The sequence below is a fragment of the Pleurodeles waltl genome, chromosome 1_1, assembly GCF_031143425.1.
Source record: "Pleurodeles waltl isolate 20211129_DDA chromosome 1_1, aPleWal1.hap1.20221129, whole genome shotgun sequence".
Classification (NCBI taxonomy): domain Eukaryota; kingdom Metazoa; phylum Chordata; class Amphibia; order Caudata; family Salamandridae; genus Pleurodeles; species Pleurodeles waltl.
The window spans coordinates 682574373-682599553 of NC_090436.1; the positions used below are offsets into that span (position 1 = coordinate 682574373).

General features: G+C 45.7%; 1 protein-coding gene across 6 annotated transcripts in view; it reads left to right on the plus strand.

Annotated features, from left to right (window-relative positions):
• CSNK1G3 (casein kinase 1 gamma 3) overlaps positions 1–25181 on the plus strand; it is a 479935-nt gene that overhangs the window by 433558 nt on the left and 21196 nt on the right. For 3 of the 6 annotated variants that reach the window (XM_069227081.1, XM_069227054.1, XM_069227097.1), the window contains 2 exons: positions 14539–14645; positions 22119–22142. In XM_069227081.1, the coding sequence (XP_069083182.1) occupies positions 14539–14645; positions 22119–22142 (131 nt within the window). Of the gene's footprint in view, positions 1–14538; positions 14646–22118; positions 22147–25181 lie in introns of those variants that run through there. The other 3 variants (XM_069227089.1, XM_069227062.1, XM_069227072.1) reach the window with 2 other exon arrangements.

Genomic DNA, 25181 nt, shown 5'->3' on the forward strand with positions numbered 1-25181 from the left:
TTATGACAGGGCATTCTTTGGTCTAAGAATGCTTGGGTATTTCATAGTAGATGTGATCTCCTTAGAGTTGAGCAGGTAGCATCGTGTTCCTGAGACCTACATGTGCTCAGAATTTTGTTTCTTACCTGCACCCATTGTTTAATCAAGGACCTGTGTGCTCTGGACTAATTTGATTATGAACCTGTGGTAAGTATCTTTATTGCATACAGTTATTAAAAACCATTACAATGAATAAAAGAGAATACAATAATGGAACATTGACAACAAGGGCGCACAGTCAGTGCTCATATGTAGGATGTTAAACCCATTACTTACACTGAAAAACTATAAACAAACACAGCAATTTAATCAATATTTAAAAGATAAGAGTCAATGCTCAATTAAAACAATTTTGCTAGCTAGCAAGGTTCCCTAACGTGCAAGTGCTTGGTAAACAACCACAAATCATATACATTTTAACCAAGTGGTGATTACTGTGCAAATTGATTGCTGCTCGTGATGGAATACATCTTTAAAATACAAATATATAGAATACAACACTAACAGCAGCCGGAGTGCACTTCTTGATGCATAGTAATCGCGCTCAATTATATGTCATTAAAAGCATTGTAGTGGCAGGTGCAGGTAATGCTGCCAGCTTAAAGACATGTACGGTGTGCTGTGCAAAATGATCACTTCTGATGATGAATTACTCTCTCAGATGCTGATATAAAGAGTATTAAACTAGCAAAAACATGTGGTCCTCATAAAAAATTTAATTGGACCTTAAATTCTCTGCCCTGCTTTTGCTCGCCACAGGGCCGTATTAACTCCATCACACTAAGATCCATTATTATTATATTATCTAAAAATAAAGTATAAGATGCACCAAGACATCAAAATGAAGAGAGCAGTATAGTACTCACGTTGTGCCGCAAACCGACTAATGTATCCCTGTGTTCACAGCTGAAGCCCCCATATCAGCCCCTGGCAGTTAAACCTGTTTAGGGCAGTGATTACAAATTTTGTAAACAAAATATTCAAGATTGGGTCGTCAAGGTTTAAGGACGCAATGATGGCTTGTCAGCATGTGCAGACTCACAGCTTGTTCCACTCTGCCTGTGACCTTATTCTGCGCTCCTTCAGTAGTGCTGGGCATAGGCACAAAATATGTTTCAGGGATTCTTCACAGTGACCACAACCTTGCAGGTAGATCCAGCCACAGCTCGCTGGGGAGGATAGCATATGCTTAGCCAATGCATGCTTATGCTTAGCCCAGGCATGCTTATGCCTAGCCAATGTGGCTCTGTCTGAATGATATGTCCACAGCTGAAGACATTTTCCAATGCCAGCTCTAAATGTTGACTGGTTCACATTACTGTCTCAAAGATGTTGCATGTTCAGTAGCTGCAGGCAGTCCTCAAGAACCCAATGGTGTGATTGCCTCAACCTACTGATGCTGATTTCAGTCCACAATAGTGCCTCTGGGGAGCCTACTTGGGCCCTACGTAGCTTGTGGCATAGATTAAGGTATGAACCAGCACCAGCTGCCCGCTGGTTAGGGAGGCCAAATTCCAACCTGATCTTGGTTGGCGATGAAAGATTCAGCAGCTGAAGAACCTTTTTATATATCTTTGTAACCAAGTTGTTCAACATACTGCAATCTTTGCCAAGTTATATTTCCCGATCAGAGGTCAATGAGGGAGCAGTCTTAACTCTCATGACTTCTAGTAGGGGAGAGAGACTTGGCCCCAAAAGTGATTTGGATAGTTTAGAAAGGGTCAAGGCTTTCGCTTCCACCTCTTTCCTCTGCTTTACAGAGCTTCCCTTGGCAACAACATATACCCCTAGGTACTTGTTTGTTCGATGTTGGGTAATTTTGCTGCTGTTGTAGAGCCAGCCGCCTTCAAGATTTATTTACCTGCCAAAAATAACAACCTTTGTTTTCTTCAAGTTCACCTCCAGATTGTTGGCGACCATTTTTGCAAACAATTGATTAAGTAGCCCCAAAAGACCTACCCTTGTGAGGCTAAACATTACCAGGTCATCAGCATACAGCAGGTTACTATTCCATGAACCTCCAATCATAGGGGCTGACAGTTGGATGCATCAGGATATCTGCAATAAACAGGTTCAAAGGTAGGGACTCTAGCACACTTTCTTGCTTCACACCCTGGAGTGTGTGAATTTTTCTCGAGAGTGAAACGCCGTCTCCCAGCGTGACACTGATCCAAGTGTCAGTGTGCAATTGAATTATAACCTCTAAGAGATTAGAGGGAATTCCCCATTTTTGAAGTTTGGCACACAAGGCCCTCCTTGGGACCCGGTTAAATGCTGCCTTGAAATCCACAAAGCAGCAATACTGTATAGTGTGTGATGCTATTGCCTTATTCATCAAAATTTACACTAAATTTAAGTTGGTTAATTTGCCGGACTTGGCTGTTAACACAGTTTGGTGCATTAGAATTAACCTCTTCTCCTCATCCCACTGCTTTTAGGTCCTCTAGAAAAAGGCTACCGTAATATTTGGTCTCATTATCAAGCAGCACAATTAACCTATATTTGCTAGGGTCAGATCTTGAACCTCCTTTGTAGATTGGCTGAATCATTGCACTACGCTATGATTTGGGAATTCTTGAATGTCCTAGACAGTAACGAAAAAAGCTGGTAAGCCGATCTGAAAGCTGCATCTTGTTTGAACAGTGCCTGGGCAACCCATTAGGCCCTGGAGCCTTGTCAGATCTTGCTTTGGATATGAAGCTCTCCAGTTGGCGTGAAAGGGCTGGCGCAAGTAAGCAAGGGTATCAACTGTAGGGCAGAATGATTGCTTAGTGCTGTAGTAGGGCTTTGCATGCCATTGTCCTGGGTGATTATGAACCTTTTGTCTAATCAGGCCACAAGCTGTTCGAAGGCATGAAGTGTGTGCCGGAGCACTTGTGTGCTGATGTCGTAAGTACTTTTGGGTCAGTAAGACATGAATTTGCCTTTAACTAAAAAACAAAATACCCTTTCAAGTGTCCTATTCCATTACACTTTTATGGATCAAATCTGTTTATTAATAGTTTCAATATAAACAATACATGTGTAACATCACAGAATGAGACCGATGCCATATCATACATTAAGTTCTATATACGACAGTAAAACAAAGGAAAACTAGATAATAGCATAAGTAAAGAAAAAGAAAAAAATACTACCAAAGTTTCCCTTCTGTTGGTTCACAAGCTCGCATCAAAGTCATACTTCCCCAGGACTAGTATCGTCAGTTTCACCCACCTGAGCGCAAGCATGCCCAAGTCTTCCCTCCTGACCCTAGGTCAGCCTCAAAACCCTCAAATAGGCTGGACATGTCAGTGCCGTAAATTCGGTTGACAATATTCGTAAGAATGGTTGCCACAATTCCTTAAAGTCTTCACCATTCTGCAAGGAGGACAGAGTGAGCTTCTCCATGGCGAGAATAAACCATAGCTTATGGAGCCATAATGTTATTGACGGAATCTGGTCAGACCCCCACATACCCAACAACAACTGTGTGGCTGCATTTAGCACTAAGGCCATCTGTCTGCCCTTCATTGTTCTCAGGGGGAAGGTGAGATCATTGGGAAGACCCAGGAGGATGTATGCGGGAAACCTAGGTATGTGAGGGTCGAAGGCTGCGTCAAGAGTGTCTAAAATACTATCCCAGTACCGGTGAAGCTTAGGGCAGTGCCACAGAAGATGGGCAAGCGAACCGGACATTCCACACCCTCTCCAACACAAGTCTGACTTAACCGGATCCCAGACATGGATCCTTGCCGGGGTGTAGTACCAGTAGGACGCAACCTTATAAGCTGACTCTGTTCCAGCCGCATTATAAGCAGTGTGATGTGTTCTGTAAAAGATGCTCTCCCATTCCTCCTCTGAGAGTTCCCTTTCCAGTTCCCTCTCCCATCTTAGCTGACCCTTAGATTTGGGTGGTCGAGCCCCCCCTCGCAGGAGAGCATATAACTCAGAGATTAGTCGCTTGTCATCTTTTTTTGTTATAATCCATTTTTCGAATGGCGTTAAGGGCCTATCTATTGGCGGGCGACAGAACCCAGTGTCTTATCTGATAATACATCATCCTGTCTGCCTCCAACAGGCCATATGTCTCCCTCATCTGGTCAAAGGGGATCACACCCAGTTCATCAAAGAAACAGCCAGCTCTCTTACAGCCCCCCTCATACCAACGGCGCAGCGCCTCCGCCTGGAAACCCGGGCCGAAATCAGGATTCGCCCCAAAAGGTGTCATTGGGGACGGAAAGGTCGTCAGGCCCGCGCGGCAGGCCACACGGTCCCATACGGGCATCGAGACCCCCGTGACCGGGGACGCATACAACCCGCATGCTCTATGTCGGCGACTTAACCAAAGCTCTTTCCAAATATGTGAGCCCGCCACCGCCTGATCCATGAAGCACCAGTGCCTCTCGGAGGACGGGCGGCTCCACTCCAGTAGGAAGCGAAGTTGCGTGGCCTGAAAGTATCGCTGAAAGCAAGGGACAGCCAGTCCCCCCTCCCGCTTAGGGCGGTAGATTAATCTTCGCGGAAGCCTCGCTGCCTTCCCCTCCCATATGAATCTTAAAACCGCCGTCTGAAGGACTGCTATTGTTCACGGTGGGGGTTCTACTGGGAGTGCCTGAAATACATATAGCACTCTCGGCAAGATAGTCATCTTGACGGCCGCCACGCAACCCAACCAGGATAATTTAAGCCTCGCCCAGCTCTCCAAGTCACGCTGTACCTCCCGCGTCAGCTTCTCGTAGTTCAACGACGCCGTACGGGCTGCTGTCGGACCCAGCTCCACTCCCAGATACGGAAGTTTTGAGGAGGACCAGATAAAGGGAAAACGGTCTCGCAATGTCTTTTCGTGTTCAGCGCTCATAAACCTACTCATAGCCTGCGACTTTAGCATATTGATTCGGAAACCCGAGACTTGTCCAAATTCCGCTAATACCTGCATTAGCGCAGGGAGTGATGTCGTGGAGTCCGCCATGGTGAGAATCACATCATCCGCATACAATGAGATAAGATGTCTATCGCCTCCGAATTTAAGGCCCACAATCTTAGGGTCATCACGGAGTCGCTGGGCCAGGGGTTCCATATATAAAGCGAACAAAAGGGGCGAGATGGGGCACCCCTGCCGAGTTCCTCTCTGAACCGAAAAAGGCAAAGAAAGCATCCTGTTAACCCTCACCGCCGCCCGAGGCGCTTGGTAGATGCATCGGATCCAAGCCATGAACCCGGGGCTCAACCTGAAACGCTCTAACGTCTTAAACAAATATGGCCAGTGGACCCTGTCAAACGCCTTCTCAGCGTCGACAGAGAGGAAGAGTGCTTCCCGTCTCGATCGTTCCGTTTTCTCCAATAGATGAAGCAGTCGTTTAGTATTGTCGCCACACTGTCTACGCGGTATAAATCCCACCTGATCCGGATCCACCAAGTCAGGCATATAGTAGTTTAGACGGTGCGCCAACAGTCCAGTGAACAGCTTAGCGTCAATATTGAGGACCGAGATCGGCCTGTACGAGGCACAGTCCTCGGGGTCCTTTCCGGGCTTTGGAATTACTACAATGGTGGCGTCGAGCATGCTTGGCGTGAGGGACCCTGTACGACGAAAGGAGTTAAAAAGTCGCACCAAGACCGGAACGAGTTCCACAGCAAATGTCTTATAGAAGAGTTCAGAGAAGCCGTCTGGCCCAGGCGACCTCCCGGACTGCAGGCGCAAGATCGTTGCTATAACCTCCTCCGGTCTTATAGGTTTCTCCAGACAAGCTGAGTCCCCTTCCGGCATCGGGGTAATTGCTATCCCTTCCAGAAAGTTTTCGGGAGATGAGGAGTCAGACTCTTCCGCCTGATATAAGGCCTTATAGAACTCTGCGAAAGCGTCTGCTATTTGATCGCTGGTTCGCGCCTCAACCCCTGATGGGGAGCGGACCATCTGTATCATTGACGCCGTTCGTTGTGCTCGCAGCCTGTGCGCTAGCAATTTCCCACATATGTTACTACCAACATAGAACTTATGTTTAAGGCGCACCACCGCATATTCCGCCCTATCCCAGTCCAGCGCTCGCAGCTGTTTTTTTTCTTTCTCCAGCTCACGCCAGATCCTCGGGGCCCCAGTGCGTTTATGTGAGCGCTCCAGTTCGCCCACCCGCCGCTCCAGGTCCGCTCTAAGGACTCTTCTTGCCCTATTATCTCTAGCCGAAATTGACATCACCTCTCCCCTAACAACGGCCTTCAGTGCCTCCCACAGCGTTGTCTCACCCGTAGACCCATTGTCATTCCGGTCGAGATAGTCGATTATAACCTTGCGTATCTCTTGTACCGTTACATCGTTCTGGAGCATTGTGTCCCTAAATCGCCAGCTCGCCGCATTCACTCGCTCCATGCACATCTGAACACCCACTATGACTGGGGCGTGATCTGAAAGAGATCGAGGCTCGATCGAAGAGTCCCCAATCCGGGCCAATAATTCCCGTGAGGCCAGAAAGAGATCTAGGCGGGCGTACGTCTTAGTCGCCGCTGAGTAAAACAAGTAGTCTCTCAACGTGGGGTTAGCCCTGCGCCACACATCCACCAGGCCACATTCATTCAGCCAGTGTTTACCAGCCTCAGTAATGGACCCCGTTTGCCCCCACCTGTGGCCCGAACGATCCATCCCCCATCCATCACCAGATTGAAATCGCCCCCAATCAGAATAGCGCTGTCTGGGGACTGCAGCAATAGGGTCAAGGCTCTTTTTAGGAAAGGTTCCTGCTGGGAGTTAGGTGCATACAAAGAGGCAATGGTGAAGGAAAAGCCCCCCAGTCTCAGACGTATGGCCAGAAGCCTCCCTGCTATCTCGTGAAACGTGGACACCACCTCGCCCGGGAATGAGCGTGCTAGAAGAATCGCCACCCCTGCATGCTTTGTTGTTACCGAGGACCAGAACTGCCTAGGGAACCACCTGGAGCGCATGCGGTAGACATCCTTCGGTACAAGGTGTGTCTCCTGAAGCAAGCATATGTGACAGCCTGACCTCTCTAGGGTGGACAGAACGGCCAACCTCTTGGTAGGGTTATTAAGCCCGCGGACATTCAGACTCATACATTCAAGAAGCATGGGTTAGGTTGAAAGTAACAACCATAGAAGCGGAAGGGTGCTGGAAGGAAGCTCCGGGGTCAGTTCCTCCCCATCTGTAGCCACAAGCCCTGGGGGAGACTCCTTACACATGCAAACCCACAGGGAAACCCAACAAGAATAAACCATCACGCACAACAGGTGCAAAAAGTGTATAAGCCCTCGCGCTTTCTTCCTCACGAGGAAAGGTCTCCAAAGGGCAGTAGAACCAGCCATAAATGAGAGTCCTCTTCCGTCACCTCCGCCGCCCGACCCTCTCCAACGACCGACATGCCGTTCGCATCCAGGCCCGCTAGCAGTTAGAGCGCCACCAGGCACTCTTCTCTACGCCGAAGTTCCAGCTGCCACACTGCTCAGAACAGACTCCCTCTCCATTCTCAGCTCCGAGGGAGACGGTCGTCGCGGTCTCCGCTTTCTCTCTTTTCATCGCCACCGAGGCTGATCGCCCCCCGACAGGGCTGACCCCTCACTCGCTTCTTGGGGTCCATCCTCCATGCCCAGGATCCGGGCAGCCTCCGCATTGGACGTCACCTGTCAGAGCCGTTCCTCCCATCGAAAGATCAGACGGAACGGGTGACCCCAAAAATAAGAAACGTTGTGCACCCGCAAATGCTCTGTGATCGGTCTAAATTCTCTTCTCCTTTGCAACGTGCGCACTGAGAGGTCATGGAATAGTTGGAGATCATGTCCATTAAAGTGGACCTTCTGGAGAGTGCGGGCTTGCTGCAAAATCCGTTCCTTGAGAACAAAATCATGTAGACAGGCCAGAATGTCCGGATGACGGTCCCCGGGGGCGCCAGCACGGCTGACTCGGTGCACCCTGTCCAGGGTTATCTCCTGTGTCTCGTCTGGGCCCAGCACAGAACGGACTAGGCCCTTCACATAGTCCCTGATGTCTTCCTTCTCAACCCCCACCGGAGCCCCCCTGATGCGGATGTTTTGTCTCCTCGAGCGATTTTCCAGATCCTCGACTGTTAGCTGGAGATGATCTTGCTGTTCCCGAAGACGGACAACCTCCTGCTGTAGGCCCGCTGGTTCTTCTCCGCGAGGAATTTCTCCATCCTCCAACTGCGAGACACGCTCTCCCAAGGAGGACACCTCTCCTCTCAACTCCTTCACCATATCCCGTCGCAAGTCTTGTATATCACTGCGAAGTGAATCAAAAAGGGATGTCAAGAAGCCTTTCGTGACCGGCGAACTGCCGCCGGAGTCCACTTCCAAGCGTCCCTCAGGAGGTCTTGTCGCCGGAGGGTCTTCGGTCATGCCACCTGTAGGTAAGCGAGCACCTGCCAGCATGTCTTTCACTGACCGCTCTCGTTTTGTCTTAGCCGCCGCCATGCTTCACAGGCCCCGGCCATTTGCCGGATCAACCTTCCACGTGGCCACACCACCGACGCTGATTACAATGAACCCAGACGTGCCCAGTAGCCTCTGTGTTCAGCGCCCAGTAAGCGCTTCTCCCCACACGTGCCTCTCAGGTTCACTGCTCATGCATGCCAGGCCCGATCCTTCCGGCGAGCTAGGGGGTCTCACCCCATTCGGGATCTCCAGTCGTGCGCAGCCCTTTTTGTCCTCAGCCGCAACGTCCCAGTGCGCGGCGCCCACACAGGACGTCACTTACTGTCTGTATGGGGGTAGCAGGGTGCCACCTCGAGCACCTTCAGTCCGTCGGGCCTCTCCACATCCCACCACGAGGCTCTCCAACGCTAAGGGGTCAGTCTCCAGCCCCTCGCAGCTCCAGCACCTGGGAGGATTCGCCTGGGCTCCCAGCCTAGTTGCTCCTTGGGCGCAGGATCTCCGTGCCTCCCGATGGGCCATCGGCGTCAAAATGCCCCAAAGAGGCAAAAGCAGAGGGGGAACCGGGCCTCCTCAGGCCTTCCCCCTCAGGCGCGAAGACAAGGGAGCGTCGGGGAGAGAGGGCCCGCCCCCCCAGCCACTCCAGCCGCAACGCGTCTCTGGCTGCACTCCTGTGCGCCCGCGACGCCCTCCGATCCGCGGTCATCCGCGGTCATCCGACGCACGTTTGAGCCCTCAAGTGGCTGCGCACGGACCGCGGCAGCATTCGGGGGGCCCCGGGGGGCCTCCTCAAGTCCTCTCTGGCGGACCTCGCAGCATTTTAGAGGGCCGGGGCGGCGGAGCTCGGATCAACACTTCCTAGCTCGCCACCATCTTGGCCACGCCCCTCCATTACACTTTTAAGTGAACTTTTTCCCTTGTTCGTATCAGTGTGGAAGTTGGGCCTAAACAGTTTTTTAACCATGAACAACTGTGTGGTTTCTGCGTGGGCTTGATGTTTTATGACATTTTTCGGGTTCCGCATTTTCTACATCGTGTTTATTTTTTACATTTCCTACAACACCGGATTTTCTTTTTGTTTCATGTTTTTCAAACATGCCATGGGTGCTAAGAGTTTAAAAGTAATCAAAAGTGAAAATGCGGTAGTTTAAATGTTGATCATCGCAGAAAGATGCCTACATTAGCTCACGATGGAAGTCTGAGGATCTTTATGCAAGGTTTAAGTTCACGCACATTGAAAGGTAAAAGCAGCATTTTGGAAAAATAAAACTTTAATAATTCATAATGAGAAACAGATGTTAATCATGCTTGAAAGAACTAGGAGTGTGTTCACTTAGAACAACATTTACATCAATCATGAATTAGCCAATTATCTCTCGGCCAACGGCTGTCTTGATTCCTCCCAGCACGGGTTCAGTTAGTTACATAGTATAGACTCCGCCCTCATTTCCACTTCAGATTCTATACGTAGGCAATTGGACCGGGGAGAGCAGCCATTTTGGTATTATTGGATCTGTTGGCTGCTTTAGACACCATCTCCCCTCAGTTGATGGGGTGCTGGAATATCTTTTGAGTGGCAGATCATTTACAGTCAGTTGTGGGGACTTTAGAGTAGCTCCCTTCCAGTTTCCTTGTGGAGTCCCTCAAGGGTCCTTCCTTAGCCCGACCCTTTTTTAACTTGCATGTGGCACCTTTGGAAAAATTGTTCCGTTCATTCGGTTTCCAGGTCCTTTGTATGTGGACGACACTCAGCTTATTGTGTCCATCAGTGATGACTGGAAAGAGGTGGCAGATGAAAATGAATGGGAATAAGACTGAGATTCTGGTATTTGGGGCAGATAGGTCGATTTAAAATAATTATTGGTGGCCTGAATCCTGTGGAGCTTTACCATCTCCTATAACAGCAGCCAAAAATCTGGGTGTCATGTTCGACAATTCCTTGGCATTTGACCTTCATGTCAATTGAATAGTCAGTTTCTGTTTCTGGATGGTTAAAATATGTTTTAAAGTCTTAACGTTCCTTCCCAAAGATCTTAGAATATCCGTGGTCCTTGCTCTCATTACATCTAGACTAGACTACTTCAATTCATTGTATTTGAACACCAATCGGTTCTCTCTGAATAAGGTTCCACTTATCCAGAATGCAGCAGCTCGTCTAGTACTAGGACTACCCAAGACTGCCTCTACCAGGGGGAGTTTAAGATAGCTTTACTGGCTTCCTATAAGGAAGCAAATCACTTTTAAAGTTCTTTGTAACCCATAAGGCTTTTCATTCCCAGGGATTGGGATATCTCCAATCCGCAATCAAGTGGTACATTCCTAGCTGCCATTTAAGATCGGCTAGCCTTTGATGGTTTGTCCTCCATTGTAAGAAAAATAGATGGTGAGATCCGGATTTTTTTGTGGCAGCGGGATAGCTTTGGAATGCACTTCCAGGACATATTAGTGGGCTTGATGCTTAAATACCTTTTCGCAAGCAACTCAAAACTTGTTTTTCTCCCAGTAGCTTGTTGCAATATTCCCCTCACTCTGCTTACGCCGCTGTCAGCACTTCGATGCCCATGGCCGGAATGCCCTTTAGAAGTTCCTAAATACAAATAAAAATACAAATACTTTACCCCAATATAATTTAGAAATAGACAAACCTTTTGAAATTGTTCTTAGGCAGTCTTGCTGATATGCTATATTTTATTCTGAGGGTGAACTGCAAATCGGGAAGTTTCTTAAGGTGCTCAGGGTTTTACGAGGTGAGTTACCTAAGCGAAGGGTACAAATTTGCCAGTGTGAAGCAGAAGAAACACCATATAGTCTGTCATGTAAAAGTTTGAATGTCCCTGACATACTGTAGTTGACAATTCTGAAGGTATGTGTCCATGATTCATGGCAGCACAAACGTGGTGGATAGATATTTTCGAAAAAAGTTTGAACTACTGGCAATTACTTTATATACGTTCCATTTCATGTATACTGCTGTACCCAGTGCTGGAATTTGAAGAAAAAAAAAAAAAAACTTGGGGACGCTCTAAATTAGGGGTCAGTGTGTGGCACAGGGAAGGGGGTAGAGTCACAAGGGGCTAGGCTTGAAAAATAGTTAGCTTATACATTTGTTTTTAAAAACAAAATTAGCTGCAAAGAAATTGGCAACAAGGATATATGTGAAAATAAATCTGTTCTAGATTTTTTAATATGTTACAAAGAGGCTGCATGTTAAAATATTTTACAAACTTAAAACACTTGCTGCAGATATCATTGTGTTCCCAGCAATTTTGAGGGTATTATAATAGCAGTACGATAACTCTAGTGGTTAACACAGGTCTTTTGACTCATACAGTAGCATAGAAGGTTAATGTCCCTGGTGCAAAGCACATAGTGTAGCATGCAAATCATAAATGTGTTTTTTATTTGGCTAAGGTTGTTTCCAGTTCATGTTACAAGCCTTCTAATACAGCACAGTGTTCGGTTTATCAGCATCAAGGAGCTTCCTGCACACTTTGTCACAGGTTTATATCCTTATTGTTTTTCTCTCAATCTGTTATTCTAAAGAAAGGTTACTTTGGGAAATAATTAAGTCTTATTAGTACAAAAAAATCACTGTGTTTTAAATGCTGACTGTTTCCTGTGCATCCACACTTAACATATAATGTCTGCATATATGGATGATATATGGTTCCCTGATCATATAAGTTATAATCCCTCATTGTCCTATGTAATATTTCCTGTACATTGATTTACACATGTATGAGTTATTGTTTGGGTGTGTGTGCGGTAAATCACTCTGTCACTCTACACTGGAATGAGTAGTGTTATCTTATCATTTAAAAAATAGTTGCCGCCACTCACATCAGTATTTGTGTACTCATGCAGACAGATAAATCTTGCATTCTGACAGTGCAAGCACATCTCTTACACAGAGATTTGAACAAAGTTAAAAACTTGTCTCCAGATCTTAGTTTCTCTTAAGTTCTTGAGAAGTGATACAATGCTGTGCGTCTTTGCTTTCTTCCATTGCTTTGGCATCTAGGTGTTATGCTCTAGGTAGCTCTCATCCATTTTTTACACAAAAACTAAACAAGGGCTGATAGCCGTTTAAATTGGCTTTTATTTTGGGCCCAGCTGGAAGTTTAAATAAGAAAAACTCCTCGCTGCCTGCACTTTGCAGCTCGCAACAAATGCAGACAACCTGTGTGCACTGCTGAAATATGTCCTGGTGTCTGAAAATGACACCAGAGCACATTTAGCATGCTTCTCTGGGTCAGCTGGATCCAGAAATACCTGCTGGAACTGAGATCTGGCACAATCCCCCTACTTTCCATCACTTCCTGTACAATTATAGACCAGGATCAACTACTCATTCTTGGGCTTGCCCCAAAAACGGACTGTCTCATCTGAACTGAAAAGCCACATGACCACTGAACTGGAACAGAATGAAACCGAGTGTGTTTTAGCCTTGTTGGGCCTCATCAGCGTGAAGTTTGAGCCCCTGTAGGAAAGTGAGATCAGGAATCACTTCTGGTTGTTAGTGATGGGTATGAAGGCTTAGATCCATCTGAATTGCTGATAATACTTTTGTTTACAGTGCTCCACACAATGTAACTTGGTGGAACGCACCCAGAGTGTTTACCAGTGGTTCAGATGCATCGCTTTTGGACTAAATGTAAAGAAACCACAAGCACACTTACATTGAGGAACTATGCATTTCCCATCATTCTCCCATTTAATACTGCCACTGCATTTAGAATATTCATCAACTTGTCATGCAATCCCCTCTTCACGACCAATGTCCGGTCTGTCTTCTCACACGTGTTCTTTTTAACTTTAGTCTGTATGACCGCTTTCATGTCTCCGTTCTTTTCAATTTACCACCTCTGACATTACTTGTCTGCTGTCTTCCTCAGTGCAACAGGGACATAAAGATGGTGTTGAAAAAATATAAATGAGGCATTTACAGCAGAGATAGCAGTGTTACCATTTGTTACGTATTTGCTATAGGTGATGCTTCTGCCCACTTAAGTATGGTGCATTTCTAGGCATTTTTTAATGAGAAAGGCATTGTCACATCTTCTCTGGCACGCTTCCACATGCGCAGCAGAGTAGACGATTGAATAGCTGTATTTGATCTAGATTCCGAACAATGTATTGAAACCTTTTGTTAAAACATGCTCTAAAGGGCATATTTATGCTGTTTGCGGTGTCTGTGGTCCTGTGGTTAACGCATAGGTAAAGCCACAACTTGTTATCCCTTCTGTTTTTTCTTAGTCTAAGCAATTTTGAGCATAGGCGATTTAGCACAGCAGCAATAAACAAGCATTTGCAATGCAACGGGTCTTGCATTTGCTTGCATTAGAGCTATTAGTGTTTTAAACTCCTAACCGGACTTTTCTTGCCACATAAACTAATAATGAAAGGTAAAACAGTTTCACATAGCAAGCCGATGGTCACCATGAGTGTGAAGGAGACACAGAAAAGGAAACCGAAGTTCGCTCGCAGTGAAATTTATCGGCAAAAGTGAAATTATCCATGTTACCGGCAAAAGTGCAATTATCCATGTAATCATCAAAAGTGTAATTATCCATGTAACAGGGTCGATATCATGCGAAGCACTCAACTTCTGCTCAGCGAGATCGTGCTGCGCAAGAAATTAAAAGATAAAGTAGTCCAGAAACCAGCTGAAAACACGGAGCCTTGTATGTTTTCAGTAGTTTACCGGTGCGCTTGAGGTGGGCTAAACACTGGAAAAAGCATGACGTATGCATGGCTTTCAGAAATGGAATTAATCAATTTTTAAAAGGCAGGCCAACGAACTATTGAAAGTGACAAGTGTAACATGGGCGTGGTTAGAAGCCCACATAGAGATTACAACATGGTCCAGAGTGCTTGTGCACGCTCGACCCTAAAAAGATTGCCTATATGAATAAAGCTGCTAGTGTTGAAAACAACTTCATTCCCTCTGCTAGGCGCTCTGCATGTAATCGATCTGAGACATAGAGCTGCCTTTTTTAAGTGTCCTAATCAGTTGTGTAGTCCAGTGATGTTTTAATCTGCTGTTTTTGTGTGGGTCATGATAAAAGAATTTCAGGTATTTCACCAGATTGGTGATGTTGCTTTGTTTTTCTGTTTTGTCCTCAGGTTGTAAGTTCAACAAATGGTGATCTGAACCCAGACGACCCTACAGCAGGCCACTCCAATGCACCCATCACAGCACCTGCAGAGGTGGAAGTACTGGATGAAACAAAGTGAGTGTTATTGTTTATTCTAATTAGACTTTTAAGTATTTTAAGGTTCCATTTCATTTGTTAACCCTTCTAGGAACCTTACTGACGAAATCAAGTGACTTCGTAATATTTTTTTAGATAATTCAAGCCTAGGAATTTGTCTTGTGGTAATATCAGCAAACATTTGTAATAGTCGACAAAGCAGTTTATCTGTATGTTATAACGAATAAATTCCCTCTACAGATTCTTTATCATAGACATGTGGAAAACCTTTTACTGGCTACATTGACGGCAGGTGACACCACTTATGTCCTGAGAAATAGACCTGTCTTTGGATGACAGCAATTGGGCCTGTCTGTTTCCTAATACAAAAATCGCACTCATCCGACCCCGTAAATTCACTTTTCCTAGCCTAAGTCCTTGGTTTCCAGAAAGTTGTGGAAACCCGATCCTTCCCCAGTAGCACCTAAAAGTGTCGTTTTTTTTTTTGTTTTGCGTTTTTTGTTTGTCTTCCTTTGTTGGGACCTTGGAAAGCCTGGTGTTATTGTGGGGAAAAATTGATCGCTCGGGAAAATATGCACCCAAATCGGAGACCTAAAGTACCTGGGATCACTTTGAAATAATTCACTGCGGCCTATGGTAAAAAGGATATAAGGAACCCAGATTTTATATCACATTAAAGAGCTCTAGCCCATAGTGCATTTGTCTCTGAGAGTCAGGTATGGAAAGTATACCCCTGATACCGTAAGGATGACCCAAACCCCCAATGCATTTAGCTCTTGCAATGGAGCATTTTGCAGGATTCAAAAGCAACTTCAAATCTTGTTTTTACGGTTCTCCACTAAAAGAACCTAGGGACTGAAGCCATATTACTTAACAAGTGTCCAAAACCCCACTCTACAGAACCATTAACCCATGAAACGCCTAGATTTGAAACATCATATCAACTGGAATGGTGTGATGGCCAGATAAAATACCTCAGGATATGGCAAAGCCTTGACATTGAGGACATTTCATCCTTGAATTATGGCATGGCACTTACCACATTGGAAAACCAAATAAATAGCTGGCTGAAACTCCAGCTGTCGATGGCTGGCTGGATCAGTCTCATAACAATTTTAATTTTCCTTCGACTTCTGTAGTATTTTGCTAATTTCCCAAAATTCAGCTGAAGAGGAGTAAAAAGATTTCTAGCTATCGCGTCAAGAATTTTCAATTCTATTAAGGACACGGAGGCGAGGATTATGCAGATTTCTCTCTCTTTACTGCAAAAACTCAGCAGCCAATCATGTTTAAACAAAACAAAAGACTACATTTCCCAAGAAAACCAGTAGTCCGAGTCCACCAATCACGACATATCCCAGTGTATAACAGTCTCAAACTCAATAGTCCTTCCTCTTTCTTTGCGATAAACAACAGTACTTGGCATCAACAGGACACTTCTGAACCTTCTCCCAGCAGACAGCGAAGATCCGTGCTGCACCGCAACGATCGTCGAAGGTAACCAGGATTCTGATATCCAAAACTGAATCGGAACAGTCATCTTCCAACTTATTCACACTCCTTTGTTCTCTATACCTAGAAACAAAATAGATCATAATAATATCTTCATAACTCACTAGTTCTAAATCATACAAGGGTGGGTAAATCAACTGTAATAATAATGTTAATATACTTTAAATCACTGAATAAACATATTTTACAGGTACTCCCAAGGGAGGGATAATCCTCGCCTCTGTGTCCTTAATAGAATTGAAAATTCTTGACGCGATAGCTAGAAATTTATTTATTCTATGACAAGGACCGGAGGCTTCGGATGATGTTAGTTCAAAGCATCAACCACATTAGACACCACATCAACAATTGGTTTCTGATAAAAAAAACTTTGAATGTAGAATCTGATGACCAATCAGCCACCCTCATAATATCCTCTAAACGAGAACCAAACAAGAATGACTTAAAGGCCATCGCACCTCGAACTGAATGCGCACCAAATCTAGCAACATCTATGCCTGATTCTTGAAGAATCCAACGAACCCAACGTGCTAGCGTTGCTGTTGACACCGGACCAAACGGCTTTTGTAAAGAAATCAATAATTGCCCCAGGTTATTTTGGCGTAAATCTCTAGTACGTTCCTCATATGCCTTTAGACATTTGACAATACATAGCTTTTGATGATGAGGAAAAGCTGGGTAAGACACACATCTAGAAGAAGTCTCAGTACGGTTGGAGATAGAAAAAGAAACTCCAGAAGGAGTAAATACTCTACCTGCCACATCCAGTGCTCGCACATCCGACACTCTCCGACAAGATAAAAGACATAATAAAATAGTCAATTCGGCTGAAAGTTGCTTACGAGAAAGATCCTCGTTGCAAGGCCAGGACTTTAAATTTTTTAAAATAATATCGACATCCCAGAGTGAAGAATATTTGGGTTGAGGAGGAGTGGTCATCCGGATTCCTCGAAGAAGCTTACAAACCAATGGATGTTCACCCGTAGGTTTCCCTTCTATATGGGGATGACCTGCTGAGATTGCCGATCGAAAGTTATTGACTGTTCTATAGGCTAAACCCTGAGAAGCTAAGTCAGAAAGAAAATTGACAATCATAACAATGGGGGACCCCATGGGATCAACACCCCGCTCATTGCTCCAACACACCCACCTTTTCCAGGCAGACTGATATCGCTTGTGAGTGGACGGAGCCCAGGATTGGGACAAGAAAAACATTGCGTTGTCCGAAACACCAGGCACTTGCCAGTGTCTCCTGAAATTCTCCACGCCATGAGGGGTAACTGTCCCCTCAAAATCAGAGGATGAGGGGATCCGACAGGATCTGACAACAGAAGAGGGTCCTGCGGAATCATCACAGGAAGATCGCAAGACAATCCCATCGCCACTGGAAACCAGGGCTGTGCTTTCCAAATGGGTGTCACCAAAACTAATTGCGCTCTCTGTCTCCTCACCTGAGAGAGTACTCTCTGGATCATGATAAAGGGGGGAAACGCATAATGCACCCCCTCTTCCCAAGACTGGAGAAACGCATCGGTTCTGGCCGCCAACGGGTCCGGTCTCCAGCTGAAAAAACACGTCAGCTGATTGTTGAGTCTCGAGGCAAAAAGGTCCATCGAGCAAGGGCCCCACCGAGCATTCAACCTGTGGAATATTGAAGGATTCAGCCTCCAGTCGCTGCTGTCCCTCAGGAAGCGCGAGTTCCAGTCTGCAATCAGGTTGGAACGGCCCGGGATGTATTCCGCTGTCATGGATATATGATGGAGAAGACAAAATTGCCAAAACTCCTTTGCAATTTCCGCTAAAATACGAGATCTGGTCCCCCCCAGGCGGTTGATATATTGGACTGCCGAAATGTTGTCCATCCGAAGAAGAATACAACATTTCGCCTGTCGTGGGGACAGGGAGCGAATAGCAAAAGCTCCTGCCAATAGTTCTAGGCAATTAATGCGGAGAGACAGTTCTTCCTGGGACCAACGGCCCCCTGTCTGAACTGGACCGCAGCGAGCCCCCCCAGCCCCACAGACTGGCATCCGATTCTATAATCATTTCCGGGCTCGACGAGAAAATGGCTCTGCCGTTCCAGGCATCCATGTGTGCTAGCCACCAATTGATCTCCGACCTGGCTTCGTCTGACAGTACAATCTGTTCTGCATATGACAAACCCTTGCGAAGATGAAGAATCTTCAGGTGTTGCAGAGCCCGATAATGAAGAGGGCCGGGGAATATTGCCTGGATTGAAGAGGCCAACAGTCCCACAAGGCGAGCCAGGGTCTTCAATGATATAGTCTGACAAGCAAGGGCTTTCCTCAATTCTTTCTTGTTCGCTCTCCTCTTTGTCAGAGGTAATAATAACTGAGCCTTGATAGAGTCTACCTGAAAGCCTAAGAATTCTATGACCCTGGAAGGAACTAGCACTGACTTGTCGACATTGATAAGGAATCCTAGATCCTGGAGGAGATGGATCATCCAGGTCAAGTGGAGGAGGGCTAACTCTTCTGATTGGGCCATAATCAGGATGTCATCTAGGTAGATAATAAGACGTACTCCTCTTTCTCTGAGGATTTGGACCACTGGTCTTAACAACTTGGTGAAACACCAAGGGGCGGAAGAAAGACCGAAGGGAAGAACAGAGAATTCGTACCAGACCTCTCGCCAACAGAACTGGAGGAAGCGGCGATGAGGCTCGAATATGGGAACCGTAAGGTAAGCATCCTTTTGGTCCAACCTCACAAAAAAATCTCCTTCTAAGAGGAGGTCTCTTAGCAGATGGATGCCCTCCATCTTGAAGTGGCGATAAACCACCCAGGAATTGAACTCCTTGAGGTTGAGAACCAATCTCGATCCGCCTCCTTTTTTCTGAACTAGAAAAATCGAACTTACAAACCCGAGAGGGTGAGGGTCCGCACGGCAAATGGCGCGTTTCTGGAGCAGGCGCGCTACTTCGTCGTCTATGAAAGAACCTTCTGTCTGGTAAAAGTTATGAATGTGGGGAAATTTCGTTTGACGAGGTGGGGCATAGAATTCTATCCTGTACCCTTGTACCGTCTGAAGGATCCAGGGATCCTGTGACACACTTTCCCACGCTACCACATGTTCTCTTAACCTGCCCCCTAGAAAAACTTCTGAAAACTTAATAATTCTCACCTGTGGAGGAGTTTTCGGTGGGGGCGCTGCTACCTCTGTTACGGTAACCCCTTCCTCTACCTCTGCGGGCTCGGGAAGGGTAGAACCCTGATCTTGAATAATAGCCTTGCTGGTTGTAGCTTCCGGGGGCCTGATTGAAACCACGGCCCGACGCTCGGCCTCGGAAGCGTCCGGCCCTGGCAAAAAGGCCTCTTTTAAACATTCTTCTCATTGAGGATTGTGCCTTGTCCAGGGCTGAAAAGGTGGCAACGTATTTACCTAAGTCTTTGACAAACATATCGCCAAAAAGTAGACCGTTAGCTGCGGGGCCTGCGTCATTGGGAGCCAGATCTGCCAGCTTAGGATCAATCCTCATAAGGAAGGAACGTCTACGTTCAGTGGACATGGCACAGTTTGCGTTACCGAGGAGGCAAATTGCACGTTGGGCCCATTCCAAGATTTTCTGAGGATCCAGAGAAGACTCAGATTCCTTAGCCTGGACGGCTAACTCGAGGATCTTTGTGATGGGGCCAGAAATATCGAGAAGTCTGTCTTGGCAGTTCTTCCAGGCACAATCTAACCCTTTTTTGGGGTCTTTGGAGAATTTGTGCATGAATGTGGCCATGTTAGGGTCTAGGTCTGGGGTTTCCACTGCTTTACCCAGAAGAGAAGGGCGAGGACATTCCGAGCGTAGAGTATTCCGCATATCGCGGTCAGAACTCTTACGGATGTGATCTTGTACATATTGGGCCACTTCTTCACAAGGAAGCCAGTCCGAGGACCTGGGGTGAATGATGCTTTCAGGGTCGAATGAAAGATTAGGGAGAGAAGAGCTGCGCTCTTTAATATTATGGGCTTTACGCTTACGCTTCCCCAATGGTTTGGGGTCATCATGTTCTTGGTCTGAGCCAGAGGAAGGAGATGGGGAAGAAAGACCCTCAGGCTTGGGATAGGCCTCTCTGCCTGAATCACAATTGTCCCAATATGAGTACACGTCATAGCCATGGTCTTGCATCACAGAGGCTGCCATATTCGCCAATATATCCGCAGAGGATAATGGTCTTTTCAAGGCTCCCTAGGAAGGACCCAGATCTGAAAGCTGGTCGGGTTGCGAACCAGCATCAAGTAAGGGGCGACCCCTCAATTCTCGCTGCCCAAAACGCTTCAAAGGTTGAGCAAAGGGTTTGAGGGAATTAATTAGAGCCTGGTTCACGGAGTCCTGGACATGGTAGCCCAGGGCTTCCACTAGTCTTTCCTCCATATGGTCATTCATGTTATCTGGTTGTTCCTGATAGTAATCATCCTCGCCAGCGTACTACGCCATGTTCAAGGAGATGGAGGAGATCACGGGGGTTCAATAAACTCCCCAGCAGGTAAGTTTTAATATTTTTTTATCTGACACAGTCACCAATAAATTGTGGAGGTAGCTCCTGCCAAATCCCCTAAGGCAGAGCCTTAATCGACGTTAAAATTGCCCCGTCGGGCGTTCTAGGGCTCAATCGCTACACAAGGAGTCGGAGGCTATTTTTAGAATCTTCCTCTCGAGCGCTGTGCGTTGTAACACCTCGTTCTCCGATGACAGAGAGAACGCGAGGTGCGCGCTCCTCGAAATAGAAAGAGGACAGATCCTCTTTTTTAACACGCCGCGATCTAGGATTTGGAGTGACTCCGAAGCCGGCTGACAGACACGCCTCTCGGTACGGAGCCGGGGCCCGAAGGCGAACGCAGCATGAAATTTAAATCATAGAGGCGTGCTGAAAGCGCAAACGACACCGCGGCGCTATACGAGCCCGCTCCCACTCCACGCTGTGTCTAAATTACATATATATAGACAATATGATACAGTTGAAAAACAAATGACTTATCTCTTTGGCTGCAGCAGCAAAGAAAGAGGAAGGACTATTGAGTTTGAGACTGTTATACACTGGGATATGTCGTGATTGGTGGACTCTGACTACTGGGTTTCTTGGGAAATGTAGTCTTTTGTTTTGTTTAAACATGATTGGCTGCTGAGTTTTTGCAGTAAAGAGAGAGAAAGCATAATCCGAAGCCTCCGGTCCTGTCATAGAATTTCTTTAACTCAGTAACCTTGCTTCTTATTAAACTTGCCTGGGCCAGAAGAAAACGTAGAATATCCTGGTGAGCCCAAAAATGAGTAGCATGGAGTTGTTCCTGGGGGGAGCGGGAGGGGGAGCTTGGGAAGAAAGGCACTCCTTGATTGATTGATTATATACTCTGCAAGCCCCCTTGTAGGCGCACCTGCTATTTACCATGACACACGAGCAGAAGACACAATCACAATTTCAACGTCTCCGCTTTACAACTTGGAGACACATAAACCCACAAGTTAACTTTCTCACAATTGACGACCTCTGAGTGCCCCCCCCCCCATACTCTCCTTTAACTCCGAATAAAATCCGTCAGTAAACAGTTGATCCCAGACTTTCCACGTGAGCCCGTCAAGTTCAGACCTTTAGTGATCATTCTTATTCTAGATAATGCGCCTCCCAAAAAAACTTACAACACTACTAAACTGTGCAGGGTAATCGGATCGGTCTGCTCGAGCTAGTTCCACAAGGGCGGGATGGAAGGCTGATCTAGGCGCGATATTTTGAGACGCCTCATTGCTGTATCGAAAGGGACCTGCTTGCTCACCCTCGATTTATGAATGCAGCGCTGAACTTCATGTTAACTAGTGTGACTGTGGCCTATTAGGTTTACTCCTCTAATGTTAAGATATTGCACTGCTAAACTGATACAATTTGCTTGATCTCATTAATGCACTTTAATACTTGAGGACTTTAGAAAGCGTATTTTTCTCAACCTGTTTTTCGCTTGTGTTTTCCTTGCATATAGCTGCCAGAAAGTATTGAACATGTGGTGAGTTATTCAAAAGCACGGGCAGGCAAAAAAGCTCCTCTATTTATTGGCATTTGTCAAGAGTGGTGAAACAAAAAAAAAATAGAAGTAACAAAAACAGGCAACCTCTCAATCAGCACCTGTCTAAAGAAACATTAAAAACATTGTTCACTTATCAAAAACGAAAATGTAAAGCGTGACTTACAGAGGAGCTGTTTTGCCTGGTGTAATTGTTTGCTTTAGTGGGATAGCCTGTTGCACAGTTTCTTTTGTGCATGGTGATGTAATGCGTGTCACATTTCCGCAGTCATTTGTGACTGGGTGCACATTTTCGTTATTCGAAAGCACCGTTGCTTGCTTTGCCTCCACGAGTAAACAAAGTTCTCTTGAAAATGGTGCTAATTTTGAAAATGGTTTGGTAGTTTATTTAAATGGATTGATATATTATACACAAGGTCAATCGACCTATTACAAATGTTCCCTTTTTATATAAAATATAAGGCTGTGACGAAGTGAAATACAGATTCCTAAGCTACTGAGTATGTGTTGACAATTACTGGCTGATATTCAACAGGTTTCAAAAGTGTGTTCTAGCTCTAAAAGTTGAAACTGAAGGTGAAGCAAACAATATACTCTGGCACTTACTTGAGTTTTTAAACAAAGTGACCTTTTAAAATATAAACTGTGCCATTTGATTTTTATGTACCTAGGTTTTGCTTTGTTTTTTTTAAATACTTGTATGGAAGAGGAAATGTTCCACTGATACCAAGTTCGTACAGAAATAATTTAATAACTACATGTATCCCTTAATGACTTTCGCGAGATATTGCATTGTTCGATTCCATAATGTGATCTTACATTACGCTGATGTTAATTGTTGTTTTTCAAATTGTATACAAGCTCTGTAAAGACGTGTTGCTGTATTCAGAGTCAGAGGTGGCTCCACCGAAATGTGGATTGAGAGTTGATTTTTATTGTTCATGAGAATAGTGTACCAATCTTGACTAGCTTTTTATTGTGTTCACATTGAACACAACCGCAATCATTATGAGTGGTTGCTGACAAACCCAACCCATATGAATATATCTTGCTGCAGACCCCTCATTTTAGAAATATCATCTACGCGCCATAATTCATCTAACACGTTTCCTTCAGTAGCAGCTCTCCAGCAATGGTTGAGCCACACTGCTTCAGTCGTGGAAATAGCAACCGGCTTCAGTTCCTGTGTTTTTCCGCGCTTCACCAGCGCAGTTCCTGAACTCTTATCGATGCTACACTGATGACATTTCCCAGCAACCACCAGCAATAAGGTCAAATATCTTCCCCTCTCGAAGATGTTGTAAGAAAGATGTCCTTTTCGGTTCAACATGACATCTATATGTGCCGTTTAAATAAAAGCAGACTCCCTCGGCAATGGTTCTTGCTTTTTGTTTCCTTCAGTGCCACCAAACTCCTCCCTTTCCAGGCTCAAAGCTTAGGTTGCTTCAGAGGAATGACCCTGCCTGCTAAGGCGCCAACCCTCATGCTTTTGGCACTGTATACGATGCCAGCATTTCCCTCTGAGCCGATGTAGGTGCCGTTTCTACCTTCAGAGTCAGCAGACATTATCTGAGAGGCCAGAAGTGTCCCTCATCTCTCCCTCGCCCAGCTCACATACATTTAATTTGTTTTAAAGTGCTGGTAAAGGCTGGCTTTACTAATCTACCCAGCTATCCACATAAAATACAGTTATTGCTAAACACAACACCCCCCTCCCCTCCCACCCCCACCAAGATCAGTGCCCCTCCTGCAGGTCAGCGCCCTGTGCAGCTGCACATTTCGCACTGACCTAAAGCCGCTCTGAGGCACTTGCTTAGCTAGTACTGTGTGCAGGGTGAACTTTTTCTCAAGACCTGCCGACTACAGACAGAGAGCAGAACTCAACAAACCTACATCTTCCAACCCAACATGTTTTTCTTCATACCTTTCACCAGAAATTATAGTGGTCCAGGCCTCATCTACTAAATTGAACCCAAATGTTTTTCAGATGGTTCCTTTGGATTTTACGTGATTTCATTAGGCAGCCTGGCCCTGCCCAAGTGACATGCCTTCATGATTGATACATGCTGTGTGCATTATCTAAAATAAAGTCCGTACACTTACAGAACACGTAAAAGAAGACTTTCTCTAATCTGCTATGGGTTTAAATGTCTAAACTGTAGGTGTGCGAGCCATCTGCTCTAGTTCCAATGACCGTATTGTTATGGAGATTATTGCATCAGTCTGGCCGTGTCAAGGGTCCTGCTGGCAGGCAGCACTTCTCCTTCGTATTCCCAGAGGCACAATGTGAATTTGCCCTCGACACAGAGAGCCTAGTTACCCAGCGCCAGGTGGGTTATGGCCTTCTAGTTGTCTGCTGTCCCACTAGCATGAACAGCATTAGGAGTAGACAAGGAAAGAGCCTTTCTTTAATCATTAGGATGCATGTTTTGTTATAGTGTGTCTAGTTTAACACGAGGATGTCTGCTTTTGTGATAGTTAACTCGTTTGTGTTAGGTTTGTAAAACTTCACTACGCATGGTAAGTATAATTAAGGTAAGTAAAACCCCCTTTTTAATTTAATTCTACCTTTCCTTTGCCACTACCCACCCATAGCCTCTAAAATTACCTTTACCGCCCTTTACCACTACCCACCCTAAACCCTAAATTTAGCTCTACCATAAAAAATGTACATATATATATAAAACGTTTATATTTTACCTACAGGTGATCACCTGTAACAGTTCTAGTTCGGACCTAGTTTCCATAGGAAAAGAGTTTTTGTTTTGACAATAACTTTGGCGCCATTTGAGGAATCTATAGCCCGAACCGCTGGACGGACCTTTTTGTTATTTGGTGCGAGTCCATTTAGTAGTTTTTAGTATATTTAAGGGAAACCAAATTTGTATATTTAGAAGCTCCTAACCTCCACAGATCTTAACAATCTTGTGCAGAGATCTAATTGGCTGTCAACACTTCGTCCAGGAAGTGTTGGCAGCCATTTTGGGACTCAGACTCAGCCGAGTCCCAAACTGAAAGTTA